This window comes from Coccinella septempunctata, chromosome 3 (assembly GCF_907165205.1).
Source record: "Coccinella septempunctata chromosome 3, icCocSept1.1, whole genome shotgun sequence".
NCBI classification, from domain to species: domain Eukaryota; kingdom Metazoa; phylum Arthropoda; class Insecta; order Coleoptera; family Coccinellidae; genus Coccinella; species Coccinella septempunctata.
Window position 1 is genome coordinate 42119322 of NC_058191.1, and position 18927 is coordinate 42138248.

An 18927-nucleotide genomic window follows, 5' to 3' on the forward strand; every position below is an offset into this window, starting at 1 on the left:
GATGCATGTTGGTGTTAGTAGACTGAATAGTAATGAACAAATCTTGGACATTTGAAATAAAATACCCAGCGTTTTTTGAATTGCACTCTTTTTGATTTAAGAAAATGTGATCAAGCATATTCCAAATTCGGGATACGACATTATTGATGATTTTTTTCAAGGTTTCATCAAGTTACGCATGCTTACCAAATATCAAAATTGTATACATTTCATGAAGAAAATTGGAATGGAATGAACATACCTAACCCACGTCTATTCGAATATATGCTACGCCAATGACTCTTCAACTTAACATTACATCTCCATCTACACTTAGAACTTGAAATCATGACTAGCAATAGAAGAAATCTACCAATTTGAATAGTTCTGTTTGGTTCCGAAATGAATAATGTTAATGACACAAGAAAGAGGATAAAAAAGTGTTTAATTATGTGAATATTTAGCTTGATGAATGCAGAATGGTATGAAATTGATGTCTCGAGCACTTCTTCTACAAAAATTATGGATTGAATAGCCTAAAATGCCTGAATATTCAGTTTTCCTGGGAGACTTCAACGACCGACCAAGCGCGAAACTTCTACATCGAAGATGTTAGGTCCAAATAAATGGAGTTATTACACTGATTTCTTTTATTTAATGACTCAAATGTATAAGGAAGAGCTTCTTCAGTTAGAATTCAATGAAATCCTATGAGTCTAGGAGTAGTCCCGAGTAGAAATACCATTTTTTTGAAATATGCAAAGTTGCAAAGAAACTAACACCTACAAGATATTTTTTTCCTTATTGATTCAGATTTTAATATAGAATAAAAATTCAATTTGGCAGTTTGAAACATTTAATTCACATTCGTTGAAAATTTTCAACCTCTCCTTACACACACAATCAATAATCTAAATTCACGTATAAAACTGCTTTCTATTTACAAAAAAAATGATCACAGGTTTGCTTCAAAGAATCGACACTCGTATACTACAAATATATAAATAATAAACATTTCGGATCTGATCAAAAATGACACGATGGATAAAATTACAATAATGGATTAAGTACATCTATATACAATCTGTTATTTTTCAAAAATTCAAATAATGTCACGAGACCAACTGGAAATTTGACAAAAGTTTCACTTAAATATAATGTTGTTGGTTATGTTGTTATATCACAATATAAATGTTGAAAGGATAAAAAATTAAAATATATGAAGTCGTTTAGGTATCACTCAAAGGTTGATGTTAAATATTTTGAATTTTATTAGTAGTCCATAGAATTAAGAAAATCATTAACACAATGCTTCGATGATTCAAAGAAAAAATTCATAAAATACTTCTTCGATATTGAATATAGACTCCTGTCTATCGATCTGAAAGTCTAATTTTCGCTCAATACAAACAGAAAAATATTCAGTAAAGGAAACACGCTTGTGTGTTCGTTAAAATATTGTGATATCTCATAGTTGCTCTCTCCAAAGTCACAAAAAACTGGAAATAATCACCATTCCTCTAAAATTTCTGTATTTCCCAATCTTTTCATTCAATAATCAAAGGAAATATCACATTCGTATAAAATTTTGTTCATCATTAAAACTGTTTGTGATCTTTCCCTTCGAATTCTATGAGCATTCATTGAATTCTTGAAAAACATGTCTCAATTTCAATTCTGATCGATGGTACGTCATTAGCGTGTGTCTTTCACTTATTTCTTTTCTCTCTTCTGACACTGCAGCGTTCATTCACTCAAGCAAGCTGCCGATAGCGAAATAAGTACCGGACACTGTGGCAAAGATAGAAATCAACATCACCAACACATTCTTGTACAATTTCCACCGGCAAAAACCCAGTCCATCCTCCCAGTTCACCACTAGGTCCAGAACGGCCGGTACGAAAAGTCCAAGGGTGGCCAAGAATAACGCGCCCACCAGATCAATGATGGTGCCAAGGTCTGGCACTACGATGGCGATTAGCGTTATGAAGATCACCGCGATCAGCCTCCAGACGATCTGCACCATGTTGTGATACTTGGTTGGGATGTGAGGATGCACGTATCTCCAGGATATTTCCATGGGCACGTAGAACTGCAGCATGAATGTTAAGGATACGGCGAGGCTTATGCATCCTATGGCAACCATCGCCAAGCTGGAAAAATCGAAAATAGATTTTTAGAAAGTATAGAAGCCTTTTTAAATGGTTATTGAACTACGAGGATGCATTGATATCTAGTTAGCCTAGACCAATTCCATGCATAACAAACAATAACTCATTAGAAGTGTCAGTGTGATGTTTGAGGTAAAAAAAGTGAGCCAGAGTAACGCAATAAATTAAAAGAAAGAAGATGTCCACCGAAATTGTGAAAATCGAAAAATTGGAGTATTGAGCCATCATCAAGTACCTGTATTTAAAAGGGTTAAGAGGTAAGCAGATTTACGAAGATATGCTGAATACCCTTGGTGATTAATGTCCTTCGTATGCGACCGTGAAAAATTGGACTGCAAGCTTCAAAAGAGGTAGATTTTCCATTGAAGATGATGACCGATCGGGAAGGCCAGTTTCTGTGTCAGTCCCCGAAAATTTCGATGCAGTTCATGACATGATTTTATTGATTTTATCAGACCGTCGAAGGCACTGAATATTTCATATGAACGCGTTCATCATATAGTTCACGTCAATTTGGACATGAGTAAATTTGCTGCAAAATAGATGCCCAAATGTTTGAATGTTGACCAAAAGCGTGCAAGGGTAGAAGCATCGCGTTCGATCTGTGCTTGATTTGAAAACGATGTAGACTTCTTTACCGAATTGTTACCATGGATGAGACTTGGGTACATTTCTACGATCCAGAAACGAAGCAACAATCGATGGAATGGCGACACTTTAGTTCTCCATGACCTATAAGAAGTTTCGTGTCCAAAAATCTGCTGGAAAAGTTCTTGCTTCAGTTTTTTGGGATTGCCATGGAGTAATCATGATTGATTTTTTGGATAAAGGTAGAACAATAACCGGAGATTACTATTCGACATTACTGAACACTCTACGGAAAAAATTAAAGAGAAAAGACGCGGAAAGCTATCCAGAGGTGTTTTGTTTTTTCAGGACAACGCCCCTGCACACAAATCTCATGTTGCCATGCAAAAAATTCGTGATTTAGGGTTTGAATTACTAGAACACCCCCCTTATTCACCAGATTTGCCTTCATCCGACTTTCATCTCTTTCCTCAACTGAAAAAGAGTTTTAAAGGTCGTAAATATTCTTCCAACAAGGAGACAATAAAAGCTGTGGAGGTCTGGTTCGCAAATCAAGAAGAAACATTGTTTTTGAAAGGTCTAGAGACGTTGCAGGTTCGATGTAATAAATGTATCCCATTAAGAGGAGAATATGTTGAGTAATAAAATATTTTGACATTGAAATTTTGTTCGGTTCTATAGTAGGCTCAGAATTCTTCAATAAATCCTCGTTATTTTCGTGTAACGTTTTTCCTTAGGATAAGGTAAGGTAATAGATTTTATTCGGAAAAGGTAAGAAGTCTTTTCGAATGTAGCTCAATCCCCTTCAGCTATAATAAACAACTTACTCATCGTCATTTAGATTGTACGTAACACTGGCTTTAGTATCCTCCCCGAAGACGTAATAACCGAAGAACCCAACGGATCCAAACAGGAACACTATAATCACCATTGCGGTGTTCAACACACCCGGACACCCGATGAAGTTCGACTTGACCATAGAGTTCTCAACGGGCAATATGGTACCAATACCCTCCATCGCGAATATAACAGTCACCATGAACTTCGGCAGTCCAGATATACCCTTGGACAGGGCTGCTTTGCCTACTTCTCCTTCGGGGTCGCTGATCCTATCTATCATGTAGTAGAAGGTGATTCCGAAACATACCATCATCGATATGTTGGCGATAGCAGAAAAGGGTACGAGGAATTTGAGGGGTCGTATTTGGCAGGCGAAGAGCAGGAATACCATCAGGGCCAGCATGAAGGTTTTAGAACCGAGTTTCAGTTCAGGGCAGTAATGGCTCATGATCTGAAAAATGTAGGAAATATAAGTGAAGATAAGATGATAGGAGGAAAAATAGGTTATGCGAGGTATGCCATTTCATCGCTGAGGTTAGCCTCAATCTGAAAAATAGTCAACCGGACATACATGATGGATGCAATAATGATTTGACGCTCATAGAGAGAAATAATTCAGAAAAACTTATTTTGCGACCTTTATTGACGTTGTATGTTGCTTTGTATAGTGCGAACGGCCATATTATAAATACTGGACGATGGAAAATGAAAATGCTAGCAAAATGTGCAAATTGGTGAATGCGCAAGTATTTTGCGAATTTATTTGAAAATGAAAGCAGTAAAAATGTTCGGAATGAAAAAAAATGAGTATTTATCGATTCGTAAGAATTGGTTTCACTTTAAACCTTCAGTATTTTGGGATTTTCATCATAAAAACTCACCTGTGACAGTGAATCTCCAATAAACACAACATAAACTGCATTTCCGAAGAAATATGTTAGAATCAGGCCTATGTCAACGAACAATCTGGAAAAAATATTGATTAAGATTAATAGTCGGTTCATGATTAACATAAATACAGGTGGAGAAGATCGTTGAGGTCAAAAGAAACACTTTTCTCTTCTACCATTTTTTCTGATTAGGGCTTGATGAAAAGATACAGCCATTTTAAATTTTCATAGTGACCACAGCTGTGCCACCACTGAAAAAACAAAATTACCTTCGGAATAACTAGCTAAATCTGTGACATCTTTTGAACAGAGTTGTATTCAACCCAATTTTTCGAATTTCAGATACTTTTCCATTTTTTAACATCAAATTACTCGAAAAAATATGAAGTCATTTCATAAGGATTGAAAATTTCAGATGATTTTTGTTCCCTAAAGCGAAATCCATAGTTTATATGTCAATGACCTGAACGCGAATGATAAAAAAGTTAATGGATATTAAGTTAATTAATATTTTTCCATCCATTCTAAACCAAATCCTGTCTGAGATGTTAGGAATCCTCCAATAATCCCTAAATGAATCAGCCAATTTTGGCAGGATTTCGATCAACCCGAGATTAAAGGACTAACGAATCAAATTGATGACAATGTAAATATTTTTGTTGGACTGTGAAATGGAAAAATCATTCTCTAAGGTCCTGACTGTATAATAATAATCCTATCATCATATCATTGCTATCGTAAAACATAAAACCTCCGGGAAATTAAAGATCAAGGGATATAGATAAGTCAAACTTGATGTATCGAGTATGGTTCAAAGAATGCGAAGGCTATCATTCCATCATCCTACAAGCTTCGTGAGTTCCTTGATTTTTTTTCACTTGAAGGTCTCCTGCTTCACTTCTGTTCCAGGAAATTTGCCAGTTGGAATTGTTTATGTAAAGTCGTAAGAAGTGGATAGTGAAAAAGATAACCAGGTACTCTCAATTCTCAAAAAGGAAGTCAGTAAAAAAATCGTTGTGCCGAGATGAATGAAATTCTAAGATTTATTATAAGAAGGTTTGCTCCTTCAGAATATGTATCACATTCAGATCTACGATGATTTTTCTGGGATATGCGCGTGTTTCAATTATGAATTTATGGCTCCCCAAAATTACTCCTGGAATCACCAGTGTCAAGAAACTTATAACATTTCAAAATTAAGGCCTAAGAATCTGAATGATTGTAAATAATACAGACTGGATATTTCCTGCAATGAATTGAAGTTGGACTCATAGGTGGGCAGGGCATTGTGATAGCAATCCTATTGAAAATCTTGCGATTCATTTTCTAGTTAACTCATGGATAAAATGACGAAACAATTCGTAATTTTCATCATTGAGATGCATAGATCGTTGGATCTAATCCACTTTCAGTGATATAAAAAACAATAGGTGGACTTCTTATAATGTGTTTATCAGTTATTGAGTAATGTTTCAGTCGACAATCTCTTGCAAGATATGAACTACGTGTTTTGGACTGTAAAATCTCTAAGTACATGTTCCAATACAAATTATCGATTCAATGTCAGCAGTGTTTACATTTTCACTTTGAACATATAGCGCCAGATAAAATCAATGAAAGTTCCGATGTGGGTATCAATTAACTAGCAATTATATCAGTGGGACATTTTAGATTTCGGAAAAAGATTGGTGTGACCTCCTTATGCATTTTCACGAGTGAAAGATTAAATTTGAACATTTCGTGTTGTGAATAATCAGACTGAGATAGTGCTAGTAGTGCTCTCGAAGATCAGTTATTGTTGTTTGCCGTCATTTTGTAAATAAAACTGATTTTGCTTGATCATTAATCTGTCGGTATGACCCACATGTGCACACGTGAAAAATGATATCAATTTTGTTCCTCGGTATTCAAACAAAACTCAAATATACAGTAAAGTCAAAGTATGGCCAACTCACAAGTAGAAAAAGAAGGTATGGAACTTCCTCCGAGATTCTGCAACTCAGGGAGTGAACATTTCAGTTTTTAAGGGCATGAAAATGAAATTATTTTGTCTGATGCTGATTCACGTATATGAAATATGAATTATCATCCAGGTATGGTCAATGAGAGGTTGTTGAAACCACGAAAGCATATCATTTCAACAAAGCTTAAAAATCGAAATTCCCATTGTCGGTAATTCACAGAACAATTAATATTATAAACGGTTAATTATAAATTTTTATTAATGTTCACTTCCTAGCGGATGTTCCATTATGTAATAAGATTCTTACGAATCATTCCCATAGTTTGAGATACTACTACCATCGTTATTTCCATTATTCTACAAAAAGTTTGAATGATACTCATTTTATGAGCTTGAATGAAATGTTTCTAGGAAATTATGAGATCATCAACTGAGGGATCTAGATCTAATCGAATAAATGGATTTAAATCTGAAAATTATCGATAAAAGTACATTCTGAGAGATAATTTTTTTGCATGAAGTAAATGAATTAAAGATAAAACTCTGGTTTGGTATTAGAATTTATAGTCAAACATTCATCAGAAATCAAGTTGAAGAAGTTATCTTTTCTAGGTTCTCCATTTCTTCTCAATTCAATGAAAAACGAGCTCATATTTCTAAACTGTTAAATCTGAAGCATTCCATTTTCCCAACGCTCCACAACTTGTAAAATACACAAGGAAACACTCGTAAATTCCAATAAAGTGTCGTCTTCTATCAACACTCCATTGAGCTCGTAAATTACGAGGCAGGTTTTCAAATAACTTCTTGAATGCATCTCTGGTGAAGGTTCACCATTTTCAAGGATTTCCTTCATGGTCTAACCTCGACGTCCTTACACGAACAACAGCGTGAAACACTCAAAGAGGAGTTCAATGAAATTAATTCGATTTCGAAATATTTCATTGAATGACTGGAATACGAATCATCGAAGGATTTCTTGGAAACCCAAGTACACATGGTGTTTATGGGTACCAAGAAAAATTAGGGTGTGGATACTTCCAAAAAGGACAACACTCAAATTATGTTATAATTCTTATCGAGTCTTGAAACTTACTCTGTATGAGTAAGAAGGAATCAGAATTATATTAGCATGAACTTCTGCTTCAACAATGCATACACAATAGAGTGTTTTGTAGCAAATCGTTCTATTATGAAATATTTTCAGACTTTTTCTTAAAGGCAAATCGTTTAAGTACTCAATTTAAATGCATTTAAGTTGTAAACAATGGAAAATAACTATATAAAAAGAATTTGTCGTGACACGAGTGTGAATAGAACGTACTTTCTTATTATTTCCCAAGCATTTAATGATTGAAAATGCCCAGTAGATAGTTAACTAGAATTTTCCTCAATTCAAAATCTTTTAAATATTTTAAGTGGATGTGAATTTTCATAGAATTCTGAGGTCTTTGATTATTTTACTGGCGTTCATTGGACTATCATTGAAATGAAAATCTTATGCCAATTGTGGTTGAGCAAGAATGGAACGTTAATACCAATTGTAGACCAATTTTTCTAAAATTTTTTTTGCCACCATGGAATAATGAATAAGGAAGTGTTCAGTACGTATCAAACCACATATTTTGCTTGCCTTTCACCGTTCTGTATATCGGCATGACAACATAGTCATTGTCCAACTGCTTAAGGTCGTACGAAATTGCACATTTAAGTTGCGTGGCCCAATTTTTTTTCATTCACCGCTGGATTGTTGTGTTTACGTAGCAGCAATGACTCTTTGAGTGATATTGATCTACCGTGAGAGTGAATGGGGCTTGGCTGATCTTCATAATTATACGGCTGTGGAATGGGGAATGATCGTTTGCTCTTTGTGCACGTGTTGAATAAATTCTGTTTAGGAGTTATAGGATGTCGTCCTATGAAGGTTTTTAGAAACATAGGGAAATGGCCAGAGAAACACTTTAAGCAGGAATTATCATCATTTCAAATCATTGGGAATCAATCCTTTGTGAAGATATTCTCCCACGTTTTAAACAATTGAAAACCTTCGCACTGTTGGCAGAATGAAGAAGTTTAGGATTAACACATCATCATGGACTGCATTCGTATTATACATACGCAAAACTGCTGGTATCCAGTCGTACTTGACACACTTTGTGGTTTTTATTCATTCTCTAGTTACATTGAGAAACCGATTCTATGTTTACATGTCCACAGATTTAAATCTTGAATGATGATAATGAAGTTGTTGCTTTGAAAATAATTAGGCTTATTCTATGGGAAAATTCGTGGATGTTCAATTGTTGTAGATTATTGCTTATGATGATTTTGCTCTAACGATTCGAATTTAGGAATAATTTGGAATAGGGTTATGAAGGAATAACATATTTTCTCATGTTCAAAGAATTTCAAGGCGGTAAATTCTATTTATTGGACTATATCAGGACAACACTATAACTTACAGTGGTCACGATTTCATTATCCTTCTTACTAGCCATTCATTTCTTATTCAGAAACCAGAAGATCGTTTTTCAAAATACCCCGTAACAAACAACTCTTGTATTGACAACAATTTCCGAAGAATCACGTGTTATTACGTAGTTACCAAACTAGGAGACCATCGCCGACGCTTTTTGTCCATCCGAGAGACTTAAAGACAGGCAGTCTGCAGCGATGAACTTTCCCCATCCATGTTTGCTGATGGGACTACTGCACATACGGATTGGAATTTCGAATAATGATACAACCGTTTGCTCCGATCAAAATTCAGAACAGGTCAGTGTGTAAGAGTTAATAGATGGAATAGGTTCAATTTATGCAGCTGCGGACGATCTGGACGTTGCTAATAGAGAAATTAGACGTTTGTTGAGAGTTCTGTATTGATGCTCACCTGGTTTTGCTAGGAGCGGATCTCCGATAACCGATGGTAGAAACAATACTTCAGAGTGACATGTACTGATTAGTTTTCTTATACGAAGGTGCTAAGCTGACCAGATATAATTCAATAAAATTTGAGGAAAGGTAGAGCTCCAAAGACTTGAACAAAAGTGAGAAGTGTGGGAAGATTTTCCACAATAATGTATTTTCGATGTCGTTATTTCATCGACAGTCATTTTACTGATGAGAGTTGCTAGTTTTGCTACGTTCAACAGCAGAAAACTAAAGATATCTATCTCTACGAGTATGCCCTGAGCAAAAGCATCGGCCAGTTCCCAAACATTTCCTACGGTTGGATTTTTTTCTAAATTTTTATTGGTTACATCCCTCAGGGTGTTTCAACAGCCTGTATCTTTAAAACCGAGCTAAATCGGAAAAAATGGTGAAGGAAAAAGTGTTTCTTTTGACCTCAAGAATATACCGTTAAAATATTTTTACGAGTCAAATACTCACTCTGTACTTACAGGGTGGGAAAAATTCGTTGTCTACTGAGAGGATCTCGAGAACTATGAGAGCTAGGAGAAAACAGATGACACATTTACGAGCTCTTTTTCTGAGAAACGAAGAATGGTGAAAACCGTAGCCTCCTACGATTCTTCGTTTTTGAATTATTAGTAAAAAATGTGATTTTGACGATTTGGAAAAGGTCTCACAACTTTTTGGCTTTGAAGTTACAGATCTGAAACTTGAACCTTCTACAGGCACTTCGTTACGCTGAATCCACTGACGAGCTCAAAATGTCTTTTCATTTGGAATCATTGCAGGCGAACTTTCGTTTTCAAATGCAAACTTTTATTGAATTTGTTATTTTTCATTGGAAAAAACCTTTTGTCAATAGATTCTAAGTATGAAAGTGTTTCAGAAGGTTCAAGTTTCAGAACTGTTTCTTTCAAGACGAAATAGTTATGAGAACTTTTCGAAATCGTCAAAATCTCATTTTTGAAAATAACTCAAAAACGAAGAATTGTACAAGGCTACAGTTTTCACCATTTTCTGTTTATCTGAAAAAAAAAACTCGGAAATGTGTCATCCTTTTCGTAGCTCTTATAGTTTTCTAGATCCCCCCAGTAGACAACGAATTTTGCCCACCCTGTATACCTCATAATCAGCTAATGCAAAGAACTCTCTACTTCGAAATTAAAGGATGTTTGGATAGAAATAATTGTTCTTTACTGTAAAAATTTCCCGACTGGAAATTTTTCACGAGAACAACAAACCAGGAAACATTTTCGAACATCAACAGATGTAAATATGCAAAATAAGGCTGCAACAGAAAAAAATTAAGAGGCTGCTCGGAGTTAATCGGTTTGTGATCTGTAATCGGCCTTCATTTATATAGAGTAATAACCAATCATGCAATATCCGTCTCGCATATTTTAACATTTGATATTCACTCTGATTACTGACCTTGCGAAAATTGCCAATGGCCTTAGGGGTTTCGGTCCATATTTGAATACGGCGTGTGCCGTTTCCGAGAATCCCATCGAAGGCCTCTTCTCGGCTATGCACATCTTTTGAGATGCCACAACCTGAAAAAAATTGACATTGAAATTGTGAAGTTGAAATAAAAAAAAATCCTCAAATTTCATATTATACGTAACTAAGAAAGAGAGGGAATCTCTGTAGGAGTTAGAGTTGATTATCTTGATCTTTGACTGATGATTTTTTTGTTAAACCAGCCGTTCACTCCAGAAAGGATCCATTTCATTAAATTCCTCCCATGTTGAAATTTCGCTTATCATTGGAAACCGACGCAGTTTTTATGGAGCATAAAATATGTCAAAATCTTTCGAACGAATTCGAAATCTGCTCATTAAACCTTGTTCAATGATTAACGATGGTTGTCCAACTGATTTCGTTCAGGAATTCTCAACAATAACCGAGGTACACTCATTAACGTCGTATGTAGCAACAAAACATTAATAACCGTAAAGTTTTAGAGGTTGTCCATAAATTGGAGGTACTTATAGAGTTTTCATGATACCCAATTGACGAATTTGGTTCAAAATTTTGTTTCATGAATACAGTCCATACCATGAAATTTTCAGAAAAATTGGTAAAACATAACATGTCATTTTCCACTCCATTAAAATTGAGTAGGTAGATGATATGAAAATATTGGTATATAATATTCGTAGATTGCTGAAAATTCAGGAATTGATTCCTGGTCCAATCATATTACTATTTTGTAAAAAAACTTTACTAAACCACCTATTCTTATTGAAGTTTTGTTGCTATTCGTTTCTGTTAGTTTATCCCATAAAATCATTTCACATCAGCTATAACATATTGAGATATTATTTGAATAACTACATAATGACAAAAATTTCAGAGAAACGAACTTTTAAGTCATGAAATGGTTGATGATCTACACGTGTAGCCACTAGGTTCAGACTTCATTAATGAAGAAACAATATATCTTTTATATAACGAGCCATTGTTTTCAAAATCCAATCAATCCAAGCAACCCAATCTCTCGAAACTTTGATACTCTTTCTAGACATTTTGAATTTTTCATCCAAAACTCACCAGGACCAAAATTAAAGCTCTTGAAGTGTAAAAGAAAATTTTATTGGAAAAATAGATCTGCATGGTGTTTATCCTTAAAATTTCAATCAATTTCGAGACATATTTCATCAAAAGAATAGAAGCACATGAAGAAATGGGAAAGTCCTTTTTCAAATAATCGTCTTCAGTAAAAAAAGTTTTGATTAGAAGAATTTTAAACTTATGTTTGATTTTTCCATTTTTTAATATAATCTAACGGAAGGATATAAAGTTCAAACTGCTCATTTCGATTGAGCAACAACAAACGAATTGCATAAGTCCGAAGCCACTCACAATATTGACAATTCACAAGGATCTAACCTTCGTGAATACAGCGATAACAGAGACTAGCTCGCTGAACTCGATGTGTGCAAAGATAAAACAATATTACCGAGAAAATTTTTCAGTTTTGAATTTCCCCAGTGAACGATAAGGGAATCTGTGAAGTGGCGCATTTTTCAGTATCCTCCCATTTTAATCTGAAAAACAATGGAATCCTGATATCGTATACGTTTGTTTCGGCTCGTTAATCACAGTAACAAAGAGGGATCTTCGATAAGTTGGAATTTTTGCATATCTTTAAAACGAAAATGTAGATTTAGACCGAACAGGAATACGATAGCAGTTGGATTAAGATTGGTACCGAAATTCAGATGAAAACCAGATCAATTTTCATCTGCTTGGTACTAAGAAGTAAATTGGATTTATTTGTTCATTTTTTGGTGAAAGGAATGAGTACAGTTCTGTTGGAATGGACAGTGTTAGGTCTCTTACACTATAAAACAATTTTTGTGCCATCAGTACTGAAACACTCACCAATATGTGAATAGTATGAGTACACAATAATCCAACCAGCATGGTTCCTATGAATCCAGTTACGAGTCCAGCATACTTGAATGCCATAGGAATTGCCAGTATACCAGTTCCCATAGAACTTTTGAGGATATGTATAAGAGCACCAGAAAAGCTGCAACAAGAAAATTGGTCTTTCAGATACCTCCATTGATCCTTCAAAGCACAAGAATGGTGCTTCTATAAGGCGAAACATTTTTTTCACCAAAAGGTTTCGTTTATAAATTTTTAATTTCTACCTACGTGTTTGGATGCTCCAATGTCCTGTGTTCATAAGGGTCATATTGTTTTTCGTTAATTGTCTCCTTTCTTCCAATCGGTATTTTGATGTCATTTGGTGTCAATGTAGTGCTAAAAATATTTCGATTTAACTACAATCTACTGCATCATTTTTCACAAAAATAGCTCTACTCCTTCTGTTTTCTATTCATAAGGTTCGAAAAGACCTGGAGGAGCTTTGAAGTTTCAAATGGATCATTTTATTATCATTAGCATTCGTTTAATTGGTACTTACGTTGAGCTGAAATTGTCTATCGTAAACGTCGAAGGAAATCTGTCAATTTTTTTCTCTACCATGGTTCAGTCTGGAACAAGTTACGAAAAAATGGATCAGTAAGATTCTCGCTAAATAAAATGAAGGCTGTATATGATGGAGCAGGTGGTAGGACTAATTTCAACATTTTATAGACTTCTATAAAAACCCACTCTCTATCCAGTTTGGATAAGGTGATACGAATGTTTGCAAACACTCCAACCAGCTTAGATTTCAATTTTGATCACGAGGACTATTTGTTTTATCGAAGATTGAAGAAGAGAATCGAAATTAAGTAACAATTAGATACAGATAACATCTGAAATAGACTTGAAAATTTCGATTGGTGTAAATAAATATGCCAATGTTTGAAGTATTCTCCGAACAATTTCAGAGTTAATGGATATTCCTCAGTCGATTTCATTGAATCAAATGATAAATACGAATAAGTAGAAAAACCAAAATTATTGGACATCAATAGATCTGTGATGAATGGAGGTATTGTTCAACAAACTCCCCATAAAAAAATAGTAAGGTAATAATGCAAGTTACATGCAATAAAAAGAATAATGCAATGATTATGGTCTCAGCAGGCAAGTGAAAGTGGAATATAAAGAGTTGTATATTGTTGGTATTGCATCATGAAGGAAGCTTATAATTCTTGATATTGCTCTTAAGGGCTACGCTCAATTACCTTGGAAAAAATTTATTGCACGGATGTGTGCAGGATGTCAAAACATGAAACATTTCCAAAAGTCCATTATATGAAACCCTTCTCTTGAACTTTATTCGAGATAGACAACTATACCCCCAAGCTACCTTAGTTTATCTTTCCAAATTTATATTGAATCATGTCTATGTTGAAACTATAAAATTACGTGAACAATTCATATGGGGAAACTTTACTTCAATGATTATTAAAATGTGAGTCGATGTCGCTAGTGATTACACACTTACACATAATGTTATCTGAAAGTACCTCCTAATGATGATACTGAAAGAAAATATTGATCTATGAATTTTTCTGACAATTTTGTTTTCTATCGAACTATAAGAACCTAACCTCGTCTAAGTATGACCAGATTCACCTGTAGGAAGAGTACTGCACAGACACTATTTCATAGATAATAAAAATAAACGTACCATACAACCCTGAATCGAACATTTATTTTCAGAGCACCTGTTATTCTGTTACAATTTTGCTTATGAGTTATACCCAATGTTGTACGATGAATAAATACTGTAACTGATATTTAAATGTGTATTAGCATACTCAATAGATAAACCAGCTCTAATAATAGTAAATTATATACTCAATATGCCTTACATACATCAAATACATTTTTTATTGTTTAAGTGGCTCATTTTCAATTGTGGAAGTGGCAAATTATTCTGAAGAAACCAAGGATAGGAACAATTCGTTCTCGTGATTTTTGATGCCCAACAATTGAACTTTCGTTTCCTTTTAATTTGCAAATTTCAGAATTATTTTAATTGTGTAGTTTACTGTAATAAAACTTTGGAAACACCCAAGTACTGATTCTGAAATGATAGCTTCTTGGAAATGAGTTTAAAAACAGAATTACAATTCATTTCTTTTAGAACGACTGTAATAACTTCGTGGTCCATACGAAACAGTTTATTTTTCACTATTTTATTTAGTTGTCTCATCAGTACCATCTTCAATAATTCAGATATTTTTGAATAGGCACCTTTTCATACCGATTATACTATGAGATAGAGGGGGATATGTATACATTGGAAGTTGATGAAACATTCCAATAGCAAGCTGTTAGTCTTCCCATAATTCAGACCCTAGTTCATGAATCTTAAGAAGCACCAATTCAATTTTCATATTAATTTTTTCAAGCCTTCGGGCGGAATCCAATTTGGTCCTTCATGAGTGGATTCAGATTTGATATTCCGGTGAAAGGAGACTCAAATTGGGATCAATTTCTTTTCAGAAATAATGAAAACATTCGAGGCTTGATCAAGACATCAAGGATAAATCGATCTTATGGATACCTTAATGTACCCTTTAAGACAAGTAGTAGTAGTAGGTCAAGCAGGTGCTTTCTTTCGTTGAACCAAATCATAGAAGCGTGATGTGAGTTGACCGCAGCAGAAGGAATTTTCACTCTCAATTTCTAGACATATAATTCCCTGATTAAATTCTCAGTTGTTATGCAACGTAACGAAAGGAATTGATAAGTGGGTAATTGATTTCACGTCGTGGGTACCACAAATTTGATTTTGTCTCAGAAAGAAGAGAAGGGAAACTACGTTTTTTTAATATTTGTCTCAAACGAATAGGAACACCTAGTAATCATTGAAAAGTTCACAATTGTTTCATCTGGTAAGGGGAGTCAAATACCCATCAACAAACTAATAAGTCTGAATTTTATCAGCATTAATTAAAAAGCACGTGGATCCAAGCATAGTCACGAAGATGAAAGAATAAACTGGGATAAAATTTAGATAATATTGAAGAAAGAAAGACCAAAATGAAGAAAACTGACTGAAGCAGCTTACACCTTCAACAAGGTGAATTCTCATTGTTTTCTTCATTTTACTGATTTAATAACACAGAATAAAGTCAGTTGAATTCAACACACCTTCTCAGGGATATTTCTGGGAACCAAATTAAAATAACGATTAATTTTAAAGTTGTCGAGTTTGAGTTAGGAGTTTCAGACCATAAAATATGCACAACTTGAAACATGAATTTGAATAATTAAAGTTTTTGCTTTATTATCGCTGATCCAGTTTCAGAGTTTCAATGACAGACAACTTTCTTGCTCGAGAATTTGTTGGTTCTGTTCACTGGACCGGTCTCCACATTTTTTTTAATTGAATATTCCAACGATTCAAACTTCTGAGTAGACGACAATAAATAAGGTTTTTTTTGAATAGGGTGGATATTTTTGATCCACTCATCTCAGAAAATACAGGTTTGTTTAGTATATTTGAAAGGGAGCATCAATATTCGGAACTCAAAGCTTTATCCTCAGTTCAATGAAATGGACTGAAGGAAAATATAGTACATCTTTAGATGGATTGTTCTTTATTGGCAAAGATTGGCCATTCAAAGGTAGGTATACTTTGACATATATAATATTTTACTCCTCTAAATCTGTTCACTTGAATGCTTCTTTGTTTGTATGCTATCGAAAAAAAAATACGTTTTTGTTTTTAGCTAACTATTAACAAATATTTCATCTTGAATTGCAAAGTCCAAAAGTCTTTACTGTTTTGTGAGAGCAAACCCATATAAAACAAAAAAATATGGAATTAACTGCTTGATTCACAAGGTGCTATTCTCTATTTTTGTAAGAGTTGGTAATGTCGACACAAAAATCAAAACTCAACAACTCCTTTTTGATATTCCAAGTGCAAATAATAATACTGATTGGAAAATTTTATGATTTATAAAATATATAAACCAACTTTCGAATAGTCAAAATTCATTGTATATGATGCAGATATATACTGGTTATCAAATGAGGACAAATTCTGCATTTCAATATACCTCCTGGTGCTCTTATGGATGACACAAATTCCTGAAATATATCATTTAGCTTACTGTTCTAGTATCTAAGATTTTGAAGGGTTGTTTGTGGAATTTTTCCCATATATTGATATGGAATGACACGAAAACTGATAACTGAAAACTCAACTACCAAACTTTCTATGGTATTGATAGATTTTCAGAAATATTCAAAATTTGTTTTGTCCATAACTGCATTAAAGAAAGGCATGTGACAAATTGTCCTTATATTTACTGCATTCACAAATTATCATATAATGTTTAAAGGTTGATGAAGCTGAATGGATTTCCATGAAAGAATAGCTCGATTCCTCTGTAAATTCGAACTGTCAACAACATCGATTCAAATTGTAAACATATGTAAAAAAACGAAAAAATTCAATTAAAAACTCCCAAACTCTACCTCTAATCCAAGCGCTTATCCAACAAAATCCTTAGAGAAACCCAACTCCAATTCAGAGGGAGCACTACTACCCCACTAAAAAAAAAAATTTACGCACGGTCCCGGCACGCGAGCGTCAATGCGCGTATGTTTGTCGTTCACGTGTATTCAACCACTGTCTATAAATCACAAAGTGCAAACGTTAATATATACAGAGCTGCTTTGACTTATCTCCCGTCCGCAGATGGTACCTGTGTAGTTGCGAAGTTTGGTAGTTCTAATTGAAGGTGCCTGACGAGAGACGGCGATGTTAGCAGGACAGTGGAGCACGATGGGGGGAAGCAAGGACGAACGTCGATCACCTTCCCCCAAATACCTGACTCAGATTCTGGACGAACTGACAAATTAGTCCTTTATCAGGTAGCCCCTTTTGGAGATGTTGTGGGTGTGCACTTCATCCTAGTTGGCTTCGGCCATGATATTTGGAGAAGGTTTCGTGATTTACATCGAATTCCCACGAATTTTCAATGAAAATCTGGTGAAAATAGGAATTAAATGGGAATTCCGAAGGTATGTCGAGTCATATAAGAACTTTCAGTAGAAAACAGATCTGATAAAGTGATCAATTGAAGAACTGGTAGATACTTGGCTTTAAAGTAGCGTTTGGAAGTTTCTGAATACACCACCAATTTGCCTAGAATTATTCAAATAATGAATTCAACCCTATTCATTGTCTAGAATGAAAATTACAGATATTTGCTGAATTATGCCTACTTGGACCAACAAATACGAGGAGATATTGATATCTAGTTAGCCTAAACAGGTTCCATGCATAAAAAAAATATTTCGTTACCATAGCAACGAACAATAACTCATTAGAAGTGTCAGTGTGAAGTTTGAGGTCAAAAAAGTAAAGCAGAGATACGCAATAAATTAAAAGAAAGAAGATGTCCACCGACACTGTGAAAATCGAAAAATTGGAGTATCGAGCCATCATCAAAAGCCATCATTAAAAGGGTTAAGAGGTAAGCAGATTTAAGAAGATATGCTTGGTGATCATTGATCAACGTCTTACGTGAAAAATTGAACTGCAAGCTTCAAAAGAGGAAAATTTTCCATTGAGGGTGATGAGCGATTGGAAAGGCCAGTTTCTGTGTCAGTCCCCGAAAATATCGATGCAGTTCATGACATGCAAAGGTAGAAGCATCGCGTTCGATCTGTGCTCGATTTGAAAACGATGTAGACTTCTTACCCGAATTGTTACTATGGATGAGACTTGGGTACATTTCTACGATCCAGAAACAAATCAACAATCGATAGAAAAAAGTTTCGTGTCCAAAGATCTGCTCGAAAAAATCTTTCTTCAGTTTTTGAGATTGCCATGGAGTAGTCATGATTTATTTTTTGGATAAGGGTAGAACAATAACCGTAGATTATTATTCGACATTACTGACCACTCTACGGGAAAAAATTAAAGAGAAAAAACGCGGAGAGCTATCCAAAGGTGTTTTGTTTTTGCAGGACAACACCCCTGCACAAAAATCTCATGTTGCCATGCAAAAAATTGGTGATTTAGGGTTTGAATTACTAGAGCACCCCCCTTATTCACTAGATTTGGCTCCATCCATCTATCATATGTTTTCTCAACTGGAAAAAAGTTTGAAAGATCGTAAATTTTCTTACAACGAGTAGGAAATAA

The 18927-nt window shown here is 34.6% G+C and overlaps 1 protein-coding gene across 3 annotated transcripts; it reads right to left on the bottom strand.

Annotated features, from left to right (window-relative positions):
* Positions 1-817: 817 nt before the first annotated feature.
* On the bottom strand, positions 818-17461 carry LOC123308936 (proton-coupled amino acid transporter-like protein CG1139). Of its 3 annotated transcripts, none has more exons than XM_044891760.1 (8): positions 17250-17461; positions 13282-13351; positions 13011-13118; positions 12732-12882; positions 10776-10897; positions 4460-4544; positions 3566-4029; positions 818-2132 (listed from the first exon to the last, which is right to left on the bottom strand). In XM_044891760.1, exons 2-8 carry the CDS (start codon positions 13341-13343, stop codon positions 1730-1732), a joined length of 1395 nt encoding a protein of 464 aa, XP_044747695.1. In that variant the 5' UTR covers positions 13344-13351; positions 17250-17461; the 3' UTR covers positions 818-1729. The 3 variants fall into 3 exon arrangements, with proteins under 3 accessions (XP_044747695.1, XP_044747694.1, XP_044747696.1); XM_044891759.1 differs by having other exon boundaries at positions 13282-13353; positions 17231-17461; XM_044891761.1 differs by lacking the exon at positions 17250-17461 and adding an exon at positions 14443-14462.
* Between the last annotated feature and the right edge of the window lie 1466 nt (positions 17462-18927).

Excerpts from the sequence above, each read along its gene's own strand:
- LOC123308936 (XM_044891760.1), bottom strand. The coding sequence starts at position 13,343 with ATGGTAGAGAAAAAAATTGACAGATTTCCTTCGACGTTTACGATAGAC. Across the intron at positions 13,119-13,281 it reads ATAGACAATTTCAGCTCAAC|CACTACATTGACACCAAATG; the intron begins GTAAGTACCAAT and ends AAATATTTTTAG. Across the intron at positions 4,030-4,459 it reads TTGGAGATTCACTGTCACAG|ATCATGAGCCATTACTGCCC; the intron begins GTGAGTTTTTAT and ends TACATTTTTCAG.